The 19,758-nt window shown below is 49.0% G+C and overlaps 2 protein-coding genes across 5 annotated transcripts in view; one reads left to right on the top strand and one right to left on the bottom strand.

Annotated features, from left to right (window-relative positions):
- Positions 1-593: 593 nt before the first annotated feature.
- On the top strand, positions 594-4,503 carry LOC119974840 (trypsin-like). The gene is made up of 5 exons (XM_038814128.1): positions 594-660; positions 810-963; positions 2,209-2,459; positions 2,574-2,710; positions 4,226-4,503. Exons 1-5 carry the CDS (start codon positions 621-623, stop codon positions 4,373-4,375), a joined length of 732 nt encoding a protein of 243 aa, XP_038670056.1. The 5' UTR covers positions 594-620; the 3' UTR covers positions 4,376-4,503.
- A 2,178-nt stretch (positions 4,504-6,681) lies between these two features.
- Positions 6,682-19,758, bottom strand: part of LOC119974761 (39S ribosomal protein L17, mitochondrial-like) — a 30,505-nt gene continuing 17,428 nt past the window's right edge. For all 4 annotated transcript variants that reach the window (XM_038813968.1, XM_038813970.1, XM_038813967.1 and 1 more), the window contains one exon: positions 6,682-7,385. In XM_038813968.1, coding sequence (XP_038669896.1) covers positions 7,104-7,385 — 282 coding nt within the window. In that variant the 3' untranslated portion in view covers positions 6,682-7,103. The remainder of the gene's footprint in view (positions 7,386-19,758) is intronic.

Here is a 19,758-nt window from a genome sequence, read left to right as displayed (position 1 = left end):
GAGCGGGACAGATTTCTGTTCAACCATAAAGCCTCAAATGTCATTATCCTCAGCTCCCGACTACAACATGCCTGTACAAAGTGTGTGTTACCACAGCAACACGGATCCCCCCGTGACTATGGACCAAGTGCTGGAAAATGGGACGAGAATGGATAGGTTCTGGATGGCAGGCGCAGACACGATGGAACAAATGGACATCTTTTTGTCCTGTAAAACTTAATGGTCATCAGCATGTTGTATCCAACTCTCCAAATTTAGAAAATACTCTATTTTTGCTCATCAAAACTTTCGAATTAATGTTTCGAAGCACCTTTCAGCCTTTCTTGTGGCAGCGTAAACAAGACCAGGATGTGACATTCCCAGAGTCTATTCAATGCACCCTAACTTAAGTGACAGCAGAGCTGCACAGCCCAGCTCGGCCTGGTGAAAGTGTGGGACACATCCCACAGATCGTTGCTGAGAAACACACAGCTGCCCCTCATGTTCTCAAGGACGTTCCAGGCAGCCCCTCGTGACAATTAATGATCTTGTGGTTGTGTTATTCTCTGATAACAGAGCTCTTACGGCCTATAAAACAGCCTGACTATCGGCAGTCAGCCATCGTCACACCTGAAGCAACCATGAAGATCCTGCTGCTCGCTGTGTTTCTGGGTTTTGCTGGTAAATAGGGTCCCGGTTCCGCTCTTGCTCTCTCTCCACAGTCTCCTCTCACCTTCCTGCTCCGTCTCTCAAAGCCTTTTCCAGCCCCTCTCTCTCTCTCTGCTGCTGTTCATTTGTTGACCCCTGTGTTTCTTTTCCTCCTATCACAGCGGCTGCCCCTTCCGATGACAAGATTGTGGGTGGGTATCAGTGCACCAAGCACTCGGTGCCCTGGATCGTCTCTCTGAACGTGGGCTGGCACATGTGTGGGGGGTCCTTGATCCACCCCAACTGGGTTGTCTCCGCTGCCCACTGCTACAAGAGGCAAGTATCTGGAACTTTACATGGAGAGAAGTTAAAAGGTCAAATTAAGAGTTCACTCCTCAAACCCAGAGATTGGTTCCCAAGTCTCGCAGGTTCTTTGATTAACTTTCCGAGGTTATACCTGTGTCGTGCAGAAATTTGCTACGATTAAATGTTGGGGCGAGCAAAGCCGTTATTTCGTATTGTCTTTGATCCATATCACAAACGTCATTCTCCAGGAATCGATCCCTCTACTGTTCCCCTTCTCTCTTTTATGGGCAGCACGGTAGCATGGTGTTTAGCATAAATGCTTCACAGCTCCAGGGTCCCAGGTTCGATTCCCGGCTGGGTCACTGTCTGTGCGGAGTCTGCACGTCCTCCCCGAGTGTGCGTGGGTTTCCTCCGGGTGCTCCGGTTTCCTCCCACAGTCCAAAGATGTGCGGGTTAGGTGGATTGGCCATGCTAAATTGCCCGTAGTGTAGTAAAAAGTAAGGTGTGGGGGGGGGGGGGGGGGTTGTTGGGTTACGGGTATAGGGTGGATACATGGGTTTGAGTAGGGTGATCATGGCTCGGCACATCATCGAGGGCCGAAGGGCCTGCTCTGTGCTGTACTGTTCTATGTTCTTTTCCTATTTGAACCCGAGCTGAGCTTCCCACTGACCTCCCCCCCCCCCACCGGTATAATCAATGCTGCCCGTTTCCTCCTCCGTAACATCACCTCAATCCACCACTGCCTCAGCTGATCGGCTGCTGAAGCCCTCATCCATGTCTTCACTATCCTACGGAACTTGAGCAATTCTGGAAAACTGCCATATCCCACCCTCCTGCTCAAACTTCAGCTCAACCAAAACTCTGCTGTCCAAAGAGCCAGGAACAGCCAATACCGAGTTACCTATGGATGGTGTCAGGTTGAATCAAGATGGCCACCGGTCAACAGCTGCCTTCCGTTAAGGGCGCCAAAGTAGCATAGTGGTTAGCACTATCGCTTCACAGCACCAGGGTCCCAGATTCGATTCACGTTTGGGTCACTGTTTGTGTGGAGTCTGCACGTTCTCCCTGTGTCTGTGTGGGTTTCCTCCAGGTTCCTCCCACAAGATCCAAAAGATGTGCTGTTATGTAATTTGGACATTCTGAATTCTCCCTGTGTGTACCTGAACAGGTGCCGGAGTGTGGCGACTAGGGGCTTTTCACAGTAACTTCATTGCAGTGTTAATGTAAGCCTACTTGTGACAAAAATGATTACTGATTTTCCATTTTATTCCCTAGTCGCATCCAGGTGCGTGTGGGAGAGCACGACATCGGGGTCAGCGAGGGGACTGAGCAATTCATTGATTCCAATAAAGTCATCAGACACCCAGCCTACAACTACTACAATCTGGACAATGATATCATGCTGATCAAACTGTCCAGCGCTGCGTCATTCAACCGCAATGTTGGATCCATCGCCCTGCCCAGCAGCTGTGCCTACGCTGGGGAAATGTGCCTGATATCCGGCTGGGGCAACACCATGAACAGCGGTAAGTGACAGGAGCTGATTCAAATGACCCAATTTGCAGCATTGAATGTTTTGACCATCCCTTCTACAGATTTTGTAGGCTCACATGGCCTCTAACCTGTGACCTTTGCTTTAGCGGTTAGCGGAGATGAGCTTCAGTGCCTGGATGCCCCCGTAATCAGCGATGCAAATTGCCACGGTGCCTATCCGGGAATGATCACGGATAACATGATGTGCGTCGGATACTTGGAAGGCGGGAAGGACTCTTGTCAGGTATGGTTCCTTTAACCAAATGGGGGAGGGGAGCAGAGCCACTGAAACCTCAGTCTGCGTCATGGGGGGGGGGGGGTCAAGGAGCCAGCATGGACACGATCGGCTGAATGGCCTCCCTCCTGAGTCACATGACCTATGATCAGGGCTGGTGCAGCCATGAGGGTCAACACTGTGGGGGGGGGGGGGGGGGGGGGCGCTCAGAACAGCAACAGTTGCAGGGGAGGGTGCGACAGGAAGCAAAATGAACAATTCCTGTAACTACCAGAGTGAGCAGGCAGACTTCACCAAAGCCAGTGAAAGGTTTCAACTAGAGGTGGACATCCACATATCCTGACACTCTTACCCACACCACTGTGATGATAACTGATTGTGTAAACCATCCATATCGCCGTGCAGTAACTTGCAGGGCAACAGAGGCTGTGGTTTCCAGTTCCGTCATGGTGGAACCCTGCCCGGGATTTAACGGCACAGCCCAGTGGCCCATTGGCTCTCGGTGGGACTGGACGACGCCAATGGCATGTCCAGAGGATAACATCCTGAGAGCCGTGTTACACAGTAAAACAGGCGTTTGTTCCAGTACAGATCTTGTCAGAAGTATAGCACAATGAGGCTGAATGTTTTTGGGAGACATTGGTGTAGTGGTGTTGTAATCGAAATTACTGGACTAGTAATCGAGAGGCCCAGGCTACAGTCCTGGGGACTTGCGTTCAGATCTCCTCACGTGAAATTTGATTTCAATGAACAAAATATTAAATGTAAAAGTTGGCCTCAGCAATGCTGACTAGTAACTATCATTGACTGTCATAACAATCAAGCTGGCTCACTAATGTCCCTTCAGGGAAGGAAATCTGCCATCCTTACCTGGTCTGCCCGACATGAGACACCAGGCACAGCAATCTGGTTTGACTCTTAAATGCCCTCAGGGATTGACTCTCTGAAATGGCCTAGCTGGGGCAATTAGGGATCGGCAGCAAATGTCTATCCGAGGAAACAATGAAACACTGACTGTACTGGGAACCCCCTGCTGCATCTCAGCGAGGCAATAATCTCTCGCCACTCTCCCCTTCTCTGTAACCTCCCCCAACCCCGACAACCCTCCTGATCTGTGTAACCTCCTCCAGCCTCTACAGCCCTCCGAGATCGCTACTCTGCTCCAATTCCGGCAACTTGAGCATCCCCCAATTCCCATTGCTCCATTGGTGGCTTTCTTCAGCTGCCTGGACCCTAAGCTCTGGAATTCCCTGCCATAACCTCTCCCTCCACCTCACTTTCCCTCTCTCTCTCCCATAAGACACTTGCACACCGACCTCATTGGTTGAGCTTTGGGTCACCTGTCTTTGATATCTTCTTCTATATCTGAGGGTCATGGTGAGTCAGTTTGCTGTTGCTGGGAAGATTCTTGATGTGTTTTACTCTGTTACGGGTGCTATATAAATGCAATGTGAACAGTGTTTGAATGTCTGTGATGAGGCCACGGCTTTTGAACTCTCTGTAAAGGGTGTTGTTTCTCTGCAGGGAGATTCCGGTGGTCCGGTGGTGTGTAATGGAGTGCTCCAGGGTATTGTGTCCTGGGGTTATGGCTGTGCGGAGAAAGACCACCCTGGAGTCTACACCAAGGTCTGCAATTTCGTCTCCTGGATTCACGACACCATGGCCACCAACTGAGGTCATGACCTGGCTGGAATGAGCCGTCGGGAGGGAACGTGTGCTGAATAAATCTCAGCTCCGTGTCCTCGATCTGACGCCCTCTGTACCCCTTCATGTGATGTATCAATAAAATAATAACAAAGAGACACCACGCCTGGGGCCTGTTCATTCTCACATCTTCCACCCTCAATCTTCTCTCCTGCCGGTTGTAACAACTTGGCTCGTATGGACCTCACTCTCATCGAGGAGTTAAAGATGATAAAATGATAGGGACAGGGGGAAAGTCTTTTCTCTGATGGTGACAGTGGAGAGGGGGGATCGGAAGGAGCAGGCCATTCTCAACATGGGGGGCAGAATGTTAAGTCAGCAAGAACTTCCTGAAAGGTGAGAGGAAATCTGGAACTCTTTCCCCCACACCAAAAAAAACGCTGGCAAGACTTAGCAGGGATCGATTGGAATGGAGTTGAGGTGTAGATCAGTTGTGATCGGCCTAAACAGCAGAGAGGAGGGATGAACGGCTTCCAGCTCTGTTTCCTCAGGGATACGGTCAGTGGAGTTATGGCCAGTTTACAAATGGTTGCAGCGAGAGGCTATTTAAGAACGAACCTCTTGTGCACAGGAGGAGTGTCGGACCATCGGACGCTTCCGCCCATGGAGTGGCTGAGGCAGAGTTTGTTCCATTTTCACGAGGGCGCTGGCTCGATATTTGAATTCGGGGAAGATACAGAGATATTTTTGGGGAGGGGAGAGTGGCGGAGTTGGAGAGGGCAGGGATGGAGAGGGCTTGGGCTCAGAGCCACCTAGGCCATCCTCTCCACCGCAATGGGAACACTGGCTTCCTCCTCAGGTGCGAGTGTCCCTGCTCCTCTCAGATCCTAATAAAAACTCCCACTGTTAAAGCTTCCTTCACCAGTCAGATAAGTCTGTAGTCAGCAATTCAACTGTGGTAGGCCTCGCCATGGCGAATAGTTCGGAGCCTGAGCTAACAGGCCCGTTCCTACCAAACGTACTGTGCTACCTCGGGTAGAGGGTGAAGGCTGGTTATATACAGGAAGAGTTTAAAGTCCATGCACAACACTGTTCCAAAACGTGCCACAACACGACGTGCAAGTGCTCAATGGCAGCCATTTTGTACGCAGCAGGGTCCCACCCCATGTTGGACTGATCAGACACCAGAATGGCTGCCTCTTTCCAGCTCTTCAACATGGAGTCCCAAGACACTTAGGTTATAAACTTTCTGCAAACAAATCTCTGCCGATATATCCTACACAACCTCTGTCACACTGGGGGAGTCAAGGAGCCCTAGCTAAATTGGAGCCAATGGGAATCTGGGGGAACTCTCCACTGGTTGGAGTCACAGTTGGCTCAAAGGAAGATGGTTGTGGTGATTGGAGGTCAATTGTCTCAGCTCCAGGACATCATTGCAGGAGTTCCTCAGAGTAGAGTCCTAAGCCCGACCATCTTCAGCTGCTTCATCAATGACACCCCTTCCATCATAAGGTCAGAAGTGGGGATGTTTGCTGATGGCTGCACAATGTTCAGCACTATTTGCGACTCCTCAGATACTGAAGTAGTCCATGTCTAATTGCAGCAAGGCCTGGACAATATCCAGGCTTGGGCTGACAAGCTGCAAGTTACATTCGTACCACACAAATGTCAGACAATAACCATACCCTACAAGAGAGGATCTAACCACTGCCCCTTGACAGTCAACGGCATTATCATCACTGAATTCCCCACTATCATCATCTGGACGCTACCAAATATCCAGACACTGAATTAGCCATAATTTGGCGACAAGAGCAGATCAGAGGCTTGGAATCTGTAACTAGTAACTCACCTCCTGACTCCCCGTGTAATGGAATACTGTCCACTTGCCTGGATGAATGCAGCTCAAACAACACTCGAAGCTCAATGCACACACATTCAATCCCTCCACCACCATCGCACAGTACGTCCACCACCAACGTCTGTACAATCTACAAAATGCACTGCAGGAACTCACCAAGGCTCTTTAGGCAGCACCTTCCAAACCTACAACCATGACCAGATAGAAGGACGAGGGCAGCAGATACCTGGGAACCCCACCATATGGGGATTGCCCTCCGGGTCACTCACCACCTGGGCTTGGAATTACATCGCCGTTCCTTCACTGTCCTAGAATTCCCTCCCTCACAGCACTGTGGGTGTGCCTACACCACATAGACAGCAGCAGTTCAAGAAGGCAACTCATCACCTTCTCAATGAATGGGCAACAAATGCTGCCCTTGCCAATGACACCCACATCCCATGGAACAATAAAGATGGAGAGGACAACTCAGTGCTCAGTTGAAGCAGTTCCACATATCCGGGGAAATTTTAGTGAAAATTTGAGACTAATTATAAAGTGGAAGTTGACTGCGGGTGCCAGAGGGCCTGGCATGAGAGAGTACACAGCAAGTTCAGACCACACAGCGGGTAGAGGATCCCAGGAAATGATAGAGAGAATAAGACATTGTGGGTTTAATATCAGACAGTGCTTTTAAAGCTGAACTAAATCCCCGAGTCACCAGAAGTCACGTACGGCACACATTTTCAGGCCCAAAGCCTTCAGAGAATACCAGCACAACACTGTGATTCGGGAATACAATCCCAGATTTCCATAGACAGCCTGAATGAGCTTGGTAGATCCCCAGGAGGTTGAAGGGTAGGATATTGGGGAGCAGCCACACTTTGTCCTCTGACCCAAGGCAGGTCGATATCCCAGCTAGGCCGCACTCGAAGCCTGGGTCTCGCCAGTGCCCGAAGCTCCCTTGAACGCCACCTCTTCCCTGTAGCCCTTCAGCAGCTGATTGATCAGAGTCTTCTCATTGGCTCCAGGGCGCTTGGCAATGAGGGGTGGCAAAGGATTGCGCCTGAACTCAATGACGGCCATTCTGGCCCTGTCCCTCTCACGGGTCGGAATCTGTAGCGTCCGAACATAACTCCCTCGGTCCTCCTGGAATCGTGGAGCCAGTACCTTGAAGAGTTTTGGGACGAGATCTTTCTCCTAACGGGAAAATAGAGAGAGGTTAATATTCCCAGGAATAGTCCACTCGACAAACCCTCTCTCCATACTCATGCCCAATATACTTCCTTTGCAGTGTCAGTCATGGATCAGCATGCTCAGTGAATATTCTCCGACTCTCCCTCTCCCTCTTTTTTAAGTGAGAAATTTGTGGTTTCAAATCCAACTCAAGAGTCTCAAGTCCCGTAATCCAGGTCAGCATTTAATGTGTCACATCCAAGGTTCTTGAGTAAAACAAAATCTCATGGTGTAGGGGGTGACACATTGACATGGATTGAAGATTGGCTAGCTGACAGGATATAGAGAGTTGGTATAAATGGGTCTTTGTCTGTTTGGCAGGATGTGACGAGTGATGTGCCTCACAGATCAGTGCCGAGGCCTCAACTTTTTACAATTCCTATAAATGAATTTGATGAAGAGATATAGAAACAAAATAAGGGCAGCAGAAGGCCATTCGGTCCTTCAAGCCAGCTCTGCCATTCATTATGATCATGGCTGATCATCCAACTCAATAGCCTAATCCCGCTTTCCCCCATATCCTTTGATCCCCTTCCGCCGAAGTGCTATATATAACTGCTTCTTGAAACTGTATAATGGTTCGGACTGAACTACTTCCTGTGGTAACAAATTCCACAGGCTCACACTCTTTGGGGGAAGAAATCTATCCTCATCTCTGTCCTAAATGGTCCACCCATTTTTCCTTAGACTGTGCCCCCTGGTTCTGAACACACCCACCATCGGGAACATCCTTCCTGCATCCACCTGAGGAAGGAGCAGTGCTCCGAAAGCTGGTGTTTGAAACAAACCTGTTGGACTTTAACCTGGTGTTGTAAGACTTCTTACTGTGCTCACCCCAGTCCAACGCCAGCATCTCCACATCATAAAACCTTTGATAATGGATTCTAGAATTGTCCCCATTACTGACGTCATTCCTGCTTTCCCTGCTTTCTCTCTACCTCCCTTTTTAAATCGTGGAGTTACATTAGCCACCCTCCAATCTGCGGGAACTGTTCCGCAGTCTATAGAATCCTGGAAGATGACCACCAATGCATCAACTATTTCTAGAGCCACTTCCTTCAGTATCCTGGGATGTAAATTATCAGGCGCTATGGATTTATCAGCTTTCAATCCCAACAATTTCCCCAACACCATTTCTTTACTGACATGGATCATCTTCTCATTAAACCCTGCATTCCCCAACATTTCTGCTATCTTATTTGAGTCCTCATTTGTGAAAACAAAACCAATCTATTTAGTTGCTACACCATTTCTTTGTCCCTAATAATACATTATCCTGTTTCTGACTTTAAGGAACCTATCTTCAATAATCTTTTACTCTTCACGTTCCGATAAAAACTTTTTCTGTCAGTTTTTATGTTCCCTGCAAGCTTACTCTATTTTCCCCTTCTTAAGCTTGGAACTTCTTTGCTGAATTTTGAATCAGAAAGTCAGAGAGATCTAGATGTACAGGTCCACAGGTCACTGAAAAGGGCAACACAGGTGGAGCAGGTAGTCAAGAAGGCATATGGCATGCTTGCCTTCATTAGCCGGGGCATTGAGTATAAGAATTGGCAAGTCAAGTTGCAGCTGTATAGAACCTTAGTTAAGCCACACTTGGAGTATAATGTTCAATTCTGGTCGCCACACTACCAGAAGGATGTGGAGGCTTTAGAGAGGGTGCAGAAGAGATTTACCAGGATCTTGCCTGGTATGGAGGGCATTAGCTATGAGGAGAGGTTGAATAAACTCAGTTTGTTCTCACTGGAACGACGGAGGTTGAGGGGCAACCTGATAGAGGTCTACAAAATTATGAGGGGCATAAACAGAGTGGATAGTCTTTTCCGCAGGGTAGAGGGGTCAATTACTAGGGGGCATACGTTTAAGGTGCAAGGGGTAAGGCTTAGAGGAGATGTATGAGGCAGGGGTTTTTACACAGAGGGTAGTGGGTGTCTGGAACTTGCTGCCAGAGGAGGTGGTGGAAGCAGGGGCGATAGTGACATTTAAGGGGCATCTTGACAAATACATGAATAGGATGGGAGTAAAGGGATACGGACCCCGGAAGTGTGGAAGATTTTAGTTTAGACGGGCAGCATGGTCGGCAAAGGCTTGGAGGGCCGAAGGGCCTGTTCCTGTGCTGTACTTTTCTTTGTTCTTAAATAGCTCCCAATCCTCAGACTTGTTTTTCTTGACTAATTTATATGCTACTTCCTTGGATCTTACGGGGCAGCACGGTAGCATAGTGGTTAGCATAAATGTTTCACAGCTCCAGGGTCCCAGGTTCGATTCCCGGCTGGGTCACTGTCTGTGCGGAGTCTGCACGTCCTCCCCGTGTGTGCGTGGGTTTCCTCCGGGTGCTCCGGTTTCCTCCCACAGTCCAAAGATGTGCGGGTTAGGTGGATTGGCCATGCTAAATTGCCCGTAGTGTCCTAAAAAGTAAGGTTAAGGGGTGGGGGGTTGTTGGGTTACGGGTATAGGGTGGATACGTGGGTTTGAGTAGGGTGATCATGGCTCGGCACAACATCGAGGGCCGAAGGGTGTAGCCATCTAAGATGGACACTGGGCTACAAAATGGAGAACTGCTAAGGCTGCAGGGAAAAACAGTCTTAGCAAGGACAAACAGCTTGCAGAAGACTAATTTGCATTCTGCACGTACAGAAACCAGTTTTTGGCCAGGTGCAGTGTTTCAGCCAAAGGTGCAAATGGGAAACAGATCTGCATAGTAATGAGGTGATCCAGATCCAGACCCCGCACAATAGAAACATTTAAGTATCAATGGATACTTTTGCGTAGACGCCCAGACAGAATGGCGCCACAGTAACCAACACAAAGAACCGTAGGGACCGCCCCACCCATCGAGGAACGACCCTCAGATTGGGGGGTTTGGAAGATATCGATTGGGAAAGGCCCAATCGATACCTGGCAGGTAAAAGAACCGCCCCAAGGGGGCACGGACTTCTAGGAACTATAAGACTAGACCCCGCACATGGTTCGGTCTGTTCTGTTGCTCCGGCTCTGCTCTGCTTTGCTGCTACATCGCATCCTGACTCCAGTTCCATCACCAGCCGTTGAGCCATCAGCCATCGAACTGTAAGTGCCAATACAACGATCGCTACGTGATCCAGACCTTGCTAGATCCTGACAACTTTAAGTACCTGAGAGTTACAGACCAAGAACGGGACGAAGGCCTTGTCCCCTGACCTTGCCTGTTCCTGTCTAGATAAGTATTTTAGTTGTTTAGTATTAGAAGTTAGTCTCTTTAGCGTATGCATGTGTATTTATTATATTTGTCATAATAAATATCAATCGTTTGGACTTACTAATCAGTGTACAGATTTATTACTTTGAACCTGACCTTGATATACTTGTGAGGTGTCTAAATACGGCACCTGGCGACTCCTGAGCATAATTACATACACAGAGCCATAGTAGTGTTAAGCACACGGCCTTTAAACGGAGGCGTGTTAATACACTCCAGTAAAACGAACAACATTTAGTGGCGACTCCGCCGGGACGCGGTTACAAGTGGCACCCCCACTCCGTCGAGGACGCAGAAATTTGAATTAGAAATCTGAGTAAAGAAAAAGGAAAAATCACAAGTAATCAAGGTGTTCAAACGAATAAAGATAATTCGGAAGTGTGTTTTGTGTATGCGTACTAACAGGGCTGTAAGGTAAACCTGAGAGCTTTTTGTTGCGACGAACTGTCGGGAGTTTTGTGAGCGGAACATAGCGAAAGCCTTACCCGTCTTGTAAAACATTACCTCAACACCCCCTGTCCTAAATTTAAGCAAGAAAGATAAAATGGCCATGCAGGCAATGGAACGCCTCATGAACCCAGAACGGTTTGTGGTCGCAGTGACCAGCAGTAGCCGAGTAGGTCAGTGTCCCGTGTGGGAGCTGGAACTCCGCAAGTATCTGCAAGGAAAGGGATGGCCCCTTTGGAAAGAGTTCTATATGAATGAGGAGACAGGTCCCGGAAGTATAGGACATACTTGGTGGGAGAACCTCTCTCAAATTCATAAGAAAAACCTTAGTAAATCACGCAAGCCGATGGCAATCATGTCCTGTTTGGCACAGTTGCGAGGCACTGAGGAGGTCGTTCAGACGCTCCGGGCAGAATTAGAAGAGAGAAATAGGATGAGCAAAGTGGATGTCAGGGACATCGAGAAGGAAAACATGGAACTTAGAGGGAAGCTGGCAGAGAAGGGTAGCGAGGTGGATGATGCCAAGAGGGCACACCAGTCATGTCTAGTCCATCTGAGCAGTTCCCAGACCCAGTATGAAAAAGCCTATCAGGACGTGCAATGTGCCGTCCTGATAAGAGAAGAATCAGAAAAGCAGGTAGAGGCATTGCAGAGGCAATGCTCTGACCTAAAGGCAGCTTTAAGAGCACTCCATGCTGCCACCACAGAACAAAGACAAAGCACAGTGGATCATGCCAAGTGTAGGAAGCAGATTGCGGAGCTGCAATCTCTGCTTTCAGTGCAGAATGGGTTCCAAAGTACTTCTGGAACACAGCTAGATGAGGAGAATGCCCCAGACTGGCAAGAATTAAGTGAGACAGCGCAGCGATATGTTCAAGGAACATGTGCGCCAGCAGCGCAGCAGAAAAGAAAAGCACCCCAACCCCCCACAGGTCAAATAGCTACCGTACCCATGAATCCAGTCACCACCCAAAGGAAAGCGACCACAGAAGGCGCACCCGATATTACCTACACCACCCCCTTAACTGTAACCCAACTCAGGGACGCGTGTGAGAAGATCACTCCGTTTCTCCCCACCGCAGACCCCCACCAATTTTTCGCGAAAGTGAAACAGCAGGCAACCATGTACAGCCTGGACGAGAGAGAGCAGGTTAAGCTCACGGTTCTGAGCTTAGACCAGTCTGTAGTAGCAGCCCTCCCCGACCCACAGAACGTTGGAGGAGGCACACTAGAGGAAATGCACACCTCCATTTTAGATGCAATAGGGTATAACCGAGGTGACCCAGTTGAAGGACTAAACAAGTGCCGACAAAAGAAAACAGAGCATCCCACAGCATTTGCAGGAAGGCTGTGGATCCATTTTAACGCAGTTTTCGGCGATTTAAATAGAGCGCATTTGAACCGTGAAAACATGGTTAAATGGACGCGCACCATAATTTCCCATGCCACAGATGCAGGACAGAGTGCTTGCAATTGTTACGACCCCTCAGAAGAGGCCCACAATGAGAAATGGGTCCTGAAAAGATTGTCCCGCGCTTGGGAGCAATCAGTTCAGGGCAAAGGCAAAGTAAAGTCCCCAGAGGAAGCTCAGGCTGCAGCGGACATTCAGGCAGTGAGAGCACACCAAAGCCCCGCATGGGTAAATGAAGGGAAGAACAGCCCTCCACAGAAGTCGCTCGAATGCTACAACTGTGGCCAATGAGGACATTGGGCTAAGGAATGCAATGCACCCCAAAGATCACAGAGAGGCCAGCAGACAGGCACTCTGAATAGAAATAAAGCAAAGCCGATCCATAGTATAGGGATACAGTCAGGACAGACCAATGTGGACGGAATGGACTGACGGTGTTCGGGCTCCCCCACTTGGGTCTGTGACACTCTTTGGGATCAATCCGGAAGACCGGTAGTCACAGCTAAGGTTAGAGGGAAGCCCATAGAGTTACTTTGGGACACAGGAGGGTCCCGCACCACAATTAATTCCACCACCACGGCACAGGCAGACACGTGGCCGACCACCTCCACCATCACACTTAGCGGTTTTACAGGTCACTCACAGCAGGGACACATTACAGCATCCGTAGCAATCCAGCTAGGGAACATCTCTACCAAACACCCCGTCGTTTTAGTAAATCTACCCCGTACAGCAGAACACATATTGGGTATAGACTTTATGAATGCCCATAGCCTGTCGTTCGACCCAGTAAACCAGTGTGTCTGGCGAATGGCAAGGTCAGACAGAGCACCCGCTACTCTCACAGTAGGAGAGTACGCAAATCGGATTAGCGCAGTAGGCGACTATTCATTTGACCTGACTACACTAAACACGGACAGACAAGTGAGAGCAGTTTTAAACAAACACAGGACAGCATTTGCCAGTCACCGGCACGACTGTGGCAGAATGACTGGACAAGTTCACGTTACGGGACTTGACCCCCAACCACAGAAACAATACAGATTTCCCCTAGAAGCAGAGGGAGAAATAGAGAAAGTAATAGGTAGCTTATTGGAGCAAGGGGTACTTAGAACAGTAGCCTCGACCAATAATGCTCCTATTTGGCCAGTGAGAAAGCCCGACGGATCATGGCGTCTGACCATCGATTATCGGGAGCTCAATAAAGTAACCCCAGCAGTAGCCCCCACGGTAGCAACAAGTCCCGAGACCATGCTCAAACAGGGACTCCACTCCAAATATTTCACGGTATTGGACATTAGCAATGGCTTCTGGTCAATCCCATTGGCAAAGGCGTGCCAGTACAAATTTGCCTTCACATTCAAAGCACAGCAGTATACGTGGACATGCCTCCCACAAGGATTCCACAATTCCCCCTCCATTTTCCACCGACAGCTGGCGAATGGTTTAGAAAAATTTTCCCGCCCCGAATGTCTGGTACAGTATGTGGACGACCTATTACTGCAGACAGACACAAAGGCAGAGCACATTACGCTTCTGGCCGAGCTCCTGGAACTTTTAACCTCGATTGGATGTAAAGTTAACCCCAGAAAGGCCCAGATATTGGAAAATAAAGTGATGTATTTGGGTACAGTCATCACGCACGGCAAACGCGAGATCGAATTCAAAAGGATTGATTCGATTGTCAAATTGCCCCTTCCCCAGAATGTTTCAGCCCTCCGGTCGTTCTTAGGACTGGTTGGGTACTGTCGGAACCATATCGATGGATTCGCGACAAAGGCAGCCCCACTCTCCGACCTCCTTAAGAAAGGAGCCCCATGGGAATGGCTTCCGCAGCATACAGAGGCTGTGGAAGAGTTAAAGAAAGCCCTTAGCGCAGCACCCGCGCTACAAGTCCCAGACCAACTCTCCCCCTATGCAATAGAGGTAGCGAGCACAGATCTGACCCTCTCGGCCGTGTTACTTCAGGAACGGCACGAGCAGCTAAGACCCGTGGCTTATGCCTCCCGACTTTTAGACACAGTAGAACAAGGATTCTCAGCCTGCGAGAGGCACCTCCTAGCAGTTTTCTGGGCAGTTCAATACTTTTCCTACATTACCGGACTCAACCCCATCACCATTTTGACCGAGCACACCCCCACACAGTTACTCCTAGACGGTCGACTGAAGGACGGTTCAGTTAGCCAGATTAGGGCAGCTAGGTGGACACTACTTTTACAAGGACGCGACATTACGGTTAAACGGACCCGGACACACACATTTTTAGCCGACAACCTCCAATATCCAGGACAGCCCATGAATGTGAAATTGTAGCCCCCCTACACAACACAGGACCCTTTATAGCAAAGACACCCCCCAGGAAGATAGGGAACCCAAGACAAAGCCCCCAACACACAGACACGTGTGGCCCACTGAAGATATACGTGGACGGTTCATCCACGGTTTTAGATGGTGAGCGTATCACTGGATGCGGCATCTATGTCGAGGACACGCAGGGTCGCGCACTCGAAGAAATAGCTTTAAAATTGCCAGGTCACTTAGGCGCGCAGGCAGCAGAGCTCGCGGCCATAGCATATATAGTGGACCACCCCGATTCTTTCCCCAGCCCGGCAGACATATATTCGGACAGTCTATATGTCTGCAATAGTTTGACAGATTTTCTACCCCTGTGGAGGACACGAGGTTTCGTCTCCGCAGACGGGAAACCCCTTCCATCAGCCCCTTAACTCCACCACATCCTAGACAAAGCGAAGGATAGGACCTTTGGAATTATCAAAGTTAGAAGCCACCATAGGTCATCCCCCCCTGGAAATGTAAAAGCCGACGCACTGGCAAAAGCAGGTTCCAGGCGAGGACACTTTTGGACACCCCAAGCTAGCGCACCAGCTAGCGCCCCTGTGAGTGCAGTTCAAGTCTCACAGACAGACATTAAGGATTTAGCCGAGGCACAGAAGCAGGGTGAAGATCTCAGGGAGATTTTTAAAGGGACTTTTGTGCCCCAGTATGATAAGTTCCGACACGCTCTGACCACACATGAGGGTGTGATCATCAAGGACCAGCTTTATGTGGTCCTGCAGCAGGACAGAAATCAAATGATTGCCTTGTTCCATGACGGTCATGGACACCAAGGGATCGACCCGACCACGAGGCACCTCAGGCAACTCTGTTGGTGGCCTAACTTCAGGACCGATGTAACCCACTACATTGAGAATTGCCTTATTGCGCCCAGAATAACCCGGAGAGGTATTCCAAAAAGGCACAGCTTCGGCATACTCGACCAGTTAATGGCCCCTGGACAAACCTCCAGATCGACTTTATAGGACCATTGCCCCCTTGTAGGAATGGCTATAAATACGTGCTGGTTGTAATTGATACCTTTACCAAATGGGTAGAGGCATTCCCCTCACGAACGAATACAGCTAAGACAGCTGCAAAGATCCTGACCCACCACATCTTCACGAGATGGGGTTTACCCAGAAGTATAGATTCGGACCAGGGATCTCACTTCACAGGACGTGTCATGAAGAACGTCCTGACCATATTCGGCATTAGACAAAATTTTCACATTGCCTATCACCCACAGTCCAGCGGGATTGTAGAGCGCATGAATCGGACCCTAAAATCGACCCTTAGAAAAATGGTTCAGGAAAACAATTCTACATGGGATTCAGTGCTCCCATTTGCACTAATGTTTATCCGCAACACGGTTTCCACATCAACAGGATTCACCCCACACACACTCATGACCGGACGCCCTATGAAAGGTACAGAATTCCTTTTAGGACTGGACATGACTAGCCCCGAAGTGACGGCCCTCACGCATGAGGAAGCTGTTAAAGACCTGGTTGAGACTGTGAGGTCTGCACAGATCGCAGCCGCAGTTCAACTGGGAAAACGACGCAAACAAAGCACAGCATGCTTTAATAGGAACGTACACCCCACAGAATTCCAGGTTGGGCAACAGGTAATGCTATCTGTGTATAACCCCAGCAGTTTTTTGGCATCAAAATTTTCAGGCCCATATTCAATTTCGGACAAAATTAGCCCCTCAGTTTACAGGATAAAATACCCCAATGGAAAGACAGCGTGGTTCCATATTAACCAACTGAAGGCATATGGAACAGTCTAACCACGCACACCATGTCCTGCTAGACGCAGCAGAACACCTCGCCCCGCCCACTAGAGACACGTTTCCACCATCCCCCTCACAGACCAGTTCATCATCGGACTCGCCCACGACTCCGCCCACTGACCGCAACAGACTACGCCCCGAAACGCCCACAAGCTGCCACAGCAGAGACAGCGAAACTGACACTGACTTTGAGGACAGCCACAGCACACAACCCTACAGCCCCCACTGTAGCGACCACGACCCCGTCTCCAGTGACCCCCATGGAAGTCACCTATATTAAATACCCAGACCCACCACCCGACCCCGACTACCCCGACAATACCCCTTCAAGTTTAGACCCAACACTATGGCACAGGGACAATTCATACAGACTTGTCCGTAACGATGAAAGTGACCCCCGGTCACACAATTCCAAGATTGCATGCCTGATCCACACAAGGGTGTGAGATCCGGGAGAGCAGGACGACACGGTGTCTGACTCCCGATACGGCAACCCCTTTGTGACCCTGTTCACAGAGGCAGAGGAAAAGTGAGGTGTCCAGATGATGTAAAATAGGAACCGCTTGAGGGAAGCGATATCCTTTCTGATGGAACCTGCACGTATGTTTTGTTTGTGAGTTTATGTTTGTTTGTTTTTAATGTTAATGGTTCAGTTGGAGGTTGGCCACCTTCTTTTCAGCTGAAAAGATTGTGACCACCTCGCACGCACTTTAGCTTGTCCGCAGATACCTCTGAGAACTTCAGTTCCCAATCCAATGGTTTGATTGGAGATCTTTTCAGCTGTAAGGCTTGTGACCGCCTTACACGCACACTAGTTTGTCCGCAGAAACCTCTGAGAACTTCAGTTGTATCCTCTGGTGAACCCACACGGTTCACGACTTGTTCCCTGTTTTCAGATGTTGGAGCATCTTGGCTCCTCCCTTGTTTTTTTAGGTGCCCCTCTATTCGGCGAATAGAGGCTGCAAACCCACGGTTAACACATTCTTGCCCATTCATTCCAGGTTACTCAGGCAGTGGAGAAACGGCACTGAGGACCCGCCCTGTCTGAGAACCCACTTTGGTCAGCCAAGCTCGGGTACGGCACAGCACGCCTTACCCGGGGATTCCATCCAAATCTTACCTGTAGCGGCCCATACGCAACCCATTCGACCTTTTTCGTTTCAAAATTTGCTTTCATTTTTCGTTAGGTAGCCCTTCGGCCGCCATCCCACATGCTATTTACATCCAGGAACATTCGGATGGTAAATTTGCAAAGCCTGCGAGACGGCTCGCAGGAGGAAAGTTGTTAGGTGTATTTCTGCTCCTAAATTCGCTTTTGAAAAAAAAATGAGGGGAGTCACAGGGTGTGACTTGGCCAGTCATTTAAGGGTCAATTGGAATGAGAGGACAGATACACTAACAAGTACGGATATTAAACTGTGTATTGACAGATACTGTGCTTGATCCCATAGCTTTCGAAGAGTCGAAAGAGGGTTCACGGCAAGGATCGGCCATACAGAAGGAAGAGGACAAAGAAAACGAAGAGAAGACCATGATGGAAGCCTACCTATTAGTTTTAAACGTTGTTGTATTTGTAAATGTGGAAGCAAGTCACGTTTCCCCCACAACCCCCGCCGTTAATGTTTCCCTCACACTAACTCCCCCGTGCTCAGCTCTGATCAGCGAAGTTCAGACCTGGTGCACAAAATTTATGACATGGTACTCAATGTCGTATGTGATTGAATCACTGTTGGTGATTGCAATTCTCTGCGTAATTGTACAGACCCTCAGGTTGAGGAAATGGAAAAGGAGAGCCTCCCGTTCCTGCCCCTCAACCGTTTACGGAGTTCGATCCCCTATTTTTCGGTTTCACCAATCCCCCTTGCCCCTTGATGAATAAAGCAATATGTTAATAAAGACACTAATGTATTATGTTGTTCTGAACACGACTGCCGAGTCAGAAAGTGATATGTAATGAGGTGTGAATGGATAAGGTTTTTAGACTGTAATAACATATTTAAAGATAAGGATAGTACTTGTGATAGGTAGAGGTTCCCGGTTATTGGTAATGCATGTCCCCTTTGACATAGCGCCAAATAGAAATGTCAGATAAAATTTTTCTTGCCATAGTTAAAGACAGAGTAGACGCCCAGGAACTTGCTACGGTCAGGGAACCCAAAGAGGGCACCCAAAGGCACTCGAAGAAACGTGCATAGGTGATCCTTCACAATTTCTTGTGAGGATCACGAGGAGGGAATGTAGCCATCTAAGATGGACACTGGGCTACAAAATGGAGAACTGCTAAGGCTGCAGGGAAAAACAGTCTTAGCAAGGACAAGCAGTTTGCAGAAGACTAATTTGCATTCTGCACGTACAGAAACCAGTTTTTGGCCAGGTGCAGTGTTTCAGCCAAAGGTGCAAATGGGAAACAGATCTGCATAGTAGTGAGGTGATCCAGATCCAGACCCCGCACAATAGAAACATTTAAGTATCAATGGATACTTTTGCGTAGACGCCCAGACAGAATGGCGCCACAGTAACCAACACAAAGAACTGTAGGGACCGCCCCACCCATCGAGGAACGACCCTCAGATTGGGGGGTTTGGAAGATATCGATTGGGAAAGGCCCAATCGATACCTGGCAGGTAAAAGAACCGCCCCAAGGGGGCACGGACTTCTAGGAACTATAAGACTAGACCCCGCACATGGTTCGGTCTGTTTTGTTGCTCCGGCTCTGCTCTGCTTTGCTGCTACATCGCATCCTGACTCCAGTTCCATCACCAGCCGTTGAGCCATCAGCCATCGAACTGTAAGTGCCAATACAACGATCGCTACGTGATCCAGACCTTGCTAGATCCTGACAACTTTAAGTACCTGAGAGTTGCAGACCAAGAACGGGACGAAGGCCTTGTCCCCTGACCTTGCCTGTTCCTGTCTAGATAAGCATTTTAGTTGTTTAGTATTAGAAGTAAGTTAGTCTCTTTAGCGTATGCATGTGTATTTATTATATTTGTCATAATAAATATCAATCGTTGGGACTTACTAATCGGTGTACAGATTTATTACTTTGAACCTGACCTTGATATACTTGTGAGGTGTCTAAATACGGCGCCTGGCGACTCCTGAGCAT

Source organism: Scyliorhinus canicula, chromosome 12 (assembly GCF_902713615.1).
Source record: "Scyliorhinus canicula chromosome 12, sScyCan1.1, whole genome shotgun sequence".
Classification (NCBI taxonomy): domain Eukaryota; kingdom Metazoa; phylum Chordata; class Chondrichthyes; order Carcharhiniformes; family Scyliorhinidae; genus Scyliorhinus; species Scyliorhinus canicula.
This window is presented reverse-complemented; position numbering and strand designations above follow the sequence as displayed.